At 46.7% G+C, this 5,719-nt stretch overlaps 1 protein-coding gene across 1 annotated transcript; it reads right to left on the bottom strand.

Moving 5' to 3' along the window:
* Nucleotides 1-1,494: 1,494 nt before the first annotated feature.
* Nucleotides 1,495-4,029, bottom strand: LOC131328398 (uncharacterized). The gene is made up of 4 exons (XM_058361345.1): nucleotides 4,025-4,029; nucleotides 3,075-3,258; nucleotides 2,374-2,588; nucleotides 1,495-1,576 (listed from the first exon to the last, which is right to left on the bottom strand). Exons 1-4 carry the CDS (start codon nucleotides 4,027-4,029, stop codon nucleotides 1,495-1,497), a joined length of 486 nt encoding a protein of 161 aa, XP_058217328.1.
* Nucleotides 4,030-5,719: the final 1,690 nt, after the last annotated feature.

The raw sequence follows: 5,719 nt of genomic DNA, 5'->3' as shown, positions 1-5,719 counted from the left end.
AGTCTGCTTTTCGAAGCAGTGATTTCAGTGGGAACTCAGTATAAACCACAACCTTGTGGTTTTGGAAGTAGTGTGGCAATTTCCTTGTGGCCGTCCTAAGTGCCAGGACAAGTTTCTCTAAGGGCAGATATCTCGTCTCTGCATCCAGCAGTGTCTTGCTAACATAATAAATAGGGATTTGTTCGATTCCCAAATCCCTTAACAGGACTGCACTAACTGCATGCTCAGAAACAGCTAAGTACAAAACTAAAGACTCACCTGGCTGTGGAGTTGACAAAAGTGGGGGCTCGGCCAGATACTTCTTCAGGTCCTGGAAGGCCTGTTCGCACTCTACTCCCCATTCGAATCCCTCCCTCTTTTTCAATAATTGAAAAAAAGGGTCTGCACTTGTCACTTGACCTGCTGATAAATCTATTAAGTGCTGCAGCCATTCCAGTCAACCTCTGGACTTCCTTAGTGGTTTTGGGACTTTGTAGCCTTTGTAGGGCTGCAATTTGATCAGGGTTAACCTCAATCCCTCTCTTGGTCACCAAATGGCCTAGGAACTTTCCTGAACCGACTCCAAACGCACATTTCGAGGCGTTGAGTTTCAATTTGTACTCCCTCAGGATCTCGAAAGCTTCTTTTAAATCCGCTATGTGTCCCTGTTTATCTTGACTTTTCACCACTATATCATTTATGTAAACATCCATAGTCTTGCCAAGGAGCTTTTTGAACATGATGGTTGCAAGTCTTTGGTACGTTGCTCCAGCATTTCTTAGCCCAAATGGCATGACGCTATAGCAGTACAACCCTCGTGGTGTAATAAAAGAAGTCTTCTCTTGGTCAGGCCTAAACATGGCAATCTGATGATATCCTCAATATGCGTCGAGGAAACTCATTTGCTCGTAACCAGCAGTTGCGTCAACCAACTGGTCTATCCTTGGAAGAGGAAAACTGTCTTTTGGACACGCCTTGTTTAGGTCTCTGAAGTCTACGCAGACACGCCACTTCCCATTCTTTTTCTTTACCACCACGGTGTTGGATAACCACCCTGGGTAGTAAACTTCACGTATTGCTTTGGCCTCCCGCAAACGATCGACCTCTTCAATTACTGCATCCACATGCTGCACGGCTGCCCTCTGTTTTTTTTGAATGATCGGCTTATGCTGAGGATCAACATTTAAATGGTGATAGATCACACCTGCATCTACTCCAGGCATTTCCTCTGGCACCCATGCAAATACATCGACATATTCCTTCAGAAATCTTATCAGTTCAGCCTTTTCGTCTGCTGGCAATGATTCTCCGATTAAGAAATATCTTTCAGGATCAGTCTCGTTGATCTGAATCTTCTCCAAGCCTTCAACCACCTTTTCTGCCGGACTTCTTCCAACATCCTCGATAGTTAGTTGATCTGGTACTTCTAATGTATGAACGTGGTGGGCCTTTGGGGCTCTTTTAATGATGGAAATTAGACATTGTTGGGCTACTTTCTGATTCCCTCTAATTACTTCAACCCCATTCGATCCTGGGAATTTCACCATCTGGTGGTAAGTCGAGGAGACCGCTTTCATCTTGTGCAGCCATGTCCTCCCTATAATCGCGTTATAGGAAGAAGGAACATCGACAACTAAGAAATCTGTTTTCAACACCACTGATCCAGCCCGAACAGGTAACGTTACATTTCCAAGAGGCCAAACTGCTCCTGCACCGAACCCAATCAGGGGTGCTGTAGATTGTTCTAAGTCTGTTTGGGCCAGCCCCAGCTTCTTGAACGCATCATAGTACATTACCTCTGTACAACTTCTTGAGTCCACTAGAATTCTTTCGATGTCATATTTCCCAACTCGTAGGGTTATGACCAAAGCATCGTTGTGGGGTATTTGGACGTCTCCCAGACCATCATCTGTGAATGCTATGCTTTCATTGCACACATCACTCTCTCGCCCCCTCTTGTTACCCGATTGCATCACGTGCTGATTGTGCCTAACTTGCCTTTGTAATAGCCTGACCTCATTTCTCGTATAAGATGTGGCCAACCCATGTATCATGTGGATTACCCCTTTAGGATTCTGCTCATAATCCAGCTCCATGGCTTTCCCTTTGTCCTTGGGATCTTCTTGGATAAATTCCTTGAGATAGCCCTGAGAGACCAAATCATCAAGGTGTCTTTTGTACATCTCACAATCTTTAGTCATATGGCCCCAATCTTTATGGTAGCTGCAGTGCTGATTCGTAGCACGTTTTGCGTCCTTATCCGCGCCTAGACTTGGGGGCCATTTGAAGTATGGCTGATTCTTTATTCGATAAAGAATCCTATAAATTGGTTCTTTCCAAACTATAGTGATAGAAAAGAAAGATTTAGGGTTAGGAGCTTGCTTATCCTTGTACGGCTTTTTCTTAGCCTGCCTGTACTCCTTTCTTTCTCTGTAAGTCTTGGGCTCTGGCTTATCCACTTTCTTAACAGGTGCCTTTGTCTGTTCAGCAACAACCCTGCCATCCTCCTGGAGTATGTCATCCTCCATTCTGGCATGTTGTTCAATTCGCTCCATTAGTTTGGCCAACGTTGCTATCGGATGCATATTCAAAGACCGGCGCAACTCTCCCTGAACAGGCAAGCCAGTCTTGAAGGTTGCAATCGCATATTCTTCACTGCAGCTCTCAATCTCATTGAAAGTCTCCTAGTACTTTTTAGCGTAATCCCTGATCAGCTCGCTTTTCGCTTGTTTCATAGTGGAAAGGCATTCGAACGTCTTCGGGGCTCTTCTGCTTGTCAAGAACCGGGCAGTGAACTCCTCGGCCAACTGCCTCCATCCTCGTATGGATCGTGGGGCCAATTTATGGAACCAAGATAGGGCCACCTTCCCGAGACTCGAAAGGAACATTTTGCACAAGATGGCATCATCCCTATCATGCATGAACATAGCCTGCTGGTAGTGCTGTATGTGAGCTACGGGGTCTGCGTTTGTCTCGTAAAGTATGAACGTACCATGCTTTACTCTGCTCGGCAACCTAGCCTCTTGTAGCCTCCTTGCAAATGGGGAGGCTGCTATATTACTCAGGGCCTTCCGTGCTGCTTCTCGTGCAGTTACTGTCCCATCATCAAGCTTCTTGGTTTTGTGAGTCATGGCTTTGGCCCAATCAGCATCAGGCCTCTCATACCTGTCCTGGTGATGCTTCCTTATTTCCTCCTCCTCAGGGGTGGAACTTCGGTCTCTGTTCCTCCTGTTTCGTGAAGGAGCCCTTTGTCTTTCTGGTGTTCGGCTTCTGCTCCTCCTTTTTCATGGAGAAGCTTCATATCGCCATATGATAGGACTCCTGCTCCTACTATTTCTTCCTCGTGAATGAGTATTTTTATGGACTGCTAGAGCCTGTTTGTCTTTCTGGGAATTCCTTCGAGAAAGTCCGAAATCTTTTGGGTGCTCTCGTACCCGTTGTAATTCTTGTATCTCGTACTCTCGTTTTCTAATTAAGCGTGCGTACTCCTCGATTTCCCTTCTCTTTTTATCGAGGACATCGTTGTCATTGTGTATACTTCTTGAATGGGTGACTGATTCCTCTCTTCGGTGAGACTTACTCCTTCTCGTGGAGCCAGTGGCAGTTTTGTCTCATTTTTCTTTGGAGTTATCTCTGTCATGTCTACCAGTGGGCTTTCTCGGAGCACCTGGTGGGGATTTATCTCTTCCCCCACCCAACTGGTCTTTTGGATTAAATGGCGTGACTGGATCTTCTTCCATCATGATTATTTTCAGAAAAATTGGTTCGATTTCCCACAGACGGCGCCAATTGTAGGGGGATGAAAACAATTGATGCTTCGGATCACCTTGGATTGCAACGGCTTATTCGTGTCTTTTCACCGGAACCCTAATTCATCGTCGGAACCCTAATCTGCAAAACAGACAAGGGGTGAGTGCACCTTTGCCTCTCGTGGCAAAGGCTCTCCGATGCCAAAGTTAATATCATGTACTAGTCAATAAACCCTAATTATCAGTAGGAGAATATGAGAATGCAACGTATATCGTACCTTTATCTCAAGGTTTACCTCATATTTATAGATTCATGGATGCTTGCCGCCCAAGTATCCGTGTTGCACTAGGTTTCCTACCTCGTATAGGAAACTAGAATATCTTGGATTCTCATTCCCTTATCAATTCATTACCTTAGTCCACTTAGGACTCTTTCCCATAGCTTGGCCGAACATCCCACTTTCATTGGGTATCTATTCTAGATCCTATTTCCTCGGGATCTCATTCCTTAACGAAATAACACTGCTTCTGGACCCTTCCAGAGTGTTCTTCCTGCTTTAGCACCTGATTGGAGCTCCTTCCTTGTTCGGCTATCTTATAGCCGAACAGACTATCTGGACTAGTTTACTTCATACTTAACTGGTCTTTTATCAATCATTTTGGGCTTATGTCTTCTCATGAGCTCTCAATCTGTTCGGCCTTTCTCTAAGCCGAACAGACTATTTGGAGCAGTGACTTCGCACGTTACTTTTCCTATTAGATCTATATTATGGCGCCTCATACCATGTATCTTGATTCTATCTGTTCGGGAATACCTCCCTACACCGTCGAGAGGCCTTCAACTTCCGATCCTACTTCTTTCACAACTCCCGCTGACTTAGAGGAAGTGGAGCTGGTCAATCTGTCTTTAGTTTTGCGCCTTCGCTTGGAGCGCGAGGATTTCCCCTATTCAGATTGCCGCTTTAGAGCCTAGGCTTCGTCATCCTCTGACTGGGCTGAGTGGGTGGACGAGATTCTTAGCAACGTCCCTTTCAAGCAGATCCTCATGACCAACGACACCTATGATGCTGTGGAGCTGTCACGGAACTTGAACATCCCGTGGCAGGAAGCGGCCATCAGGAACTTGAATCATGCGTGCTCACGCTAGAGTATTGATACACACTCTTTTGCATGGGCATGGGGCGAAAGCGGTCACTCACTGGAGAACGTGGTAATTCTCAACCGCCTTCCCCTCCGTGGGACTACGCTTCTTGACCCCAACAACCTTTCTACCGCAGACCAGTAAGACGTCTTAGAGCTGCGGAGGCTGGGAAAGCAGGCTCAATATGGTCCTATATTCACTGCTCAGGGTGTCCATAAAAATTGCGCAGCGAACGCCAAAAAGACTTCTTTCGCGAGCTGGATCTGATTCTTCTTCAAGGGTCTCTAGCATGTGAGGACGGTGGTTCCGGGCGTCCCGAGGGACTTTATTGCCAGCCCCCATTACGAGGGGAGGCACCATATGGCTGGTTTCTTCACCTTCTTCCTTTCTTATTTCGTTTTTCGGGACCACCCGGCAGACAGCCCTTCTCCCGCGGTTTTTTCGCTCGCCGTGCTCTTAGCCCACGACGAGTGCGTTGCATTGGCCCCCTTATTCTTGGGGTCACTTCACTGTCAGCTGGATCTGGTTCATGCTGACCTTGCGAGGTCCCTTAGCAGGTGTGACCATCTTTCTATGGTTCACACCAGCTTCCTTCATGCCTACTTTTTAAAGCATTTTCTCATCGTTGCTCCGTCTCTACATGACTTTCTGGCGTCCGCTAGCCGATCGCGGTTAGAGCGATGGTTCAGCACTAGCACTGACGCCCTTTGATACGAAGCGTGCGACATTGTGGAAAATTTTGTTCCGCGCCTATACGGAACCACCTCTCCCAGGATAGTTGGTCTTGGCCAATGCCTTCTACCTACCCGCTCTTCTCTCTCTGCTGCGAGCAGTAACAATTCGATAGCCG

This window comes from Rhododendron vialii, chromosome 6a (genome assembly GCF_030253575.1).
Source record: "Rhododendron vialii isolate Sample 1 chromosome 6a, ASM3025357v1".
NCBI lineage: Eukaryota > Viridiplantae > Streptophyta > Magnoliopsida > Ericales > Ericaceae > Rhododendron > Rhododendron vialii.
Note: the sequence above shows the minus strand (reverse complement) of the source record. Positions and strands in the feature narration are given on the sequence as shown.

Coding starts and splice junctions, on each gene's coding strand:
- LOC131328398 (XM_058361345.1), bottom strand. Junction 2,589..3,074: donor AGAAGCTTGATGATGGGACA/GTAACTGCACGA, acceptor TTGCCTGTTCAG/GGAGAGTTGCGCCGGTCTTT. Junction 1,577..2,373: donor AGGCAGGCTAAGAAAAAGCC/GTACAAGGATAA, acceptor ACGCGATTATAG/GGAGGACATGGCTGCACAAG.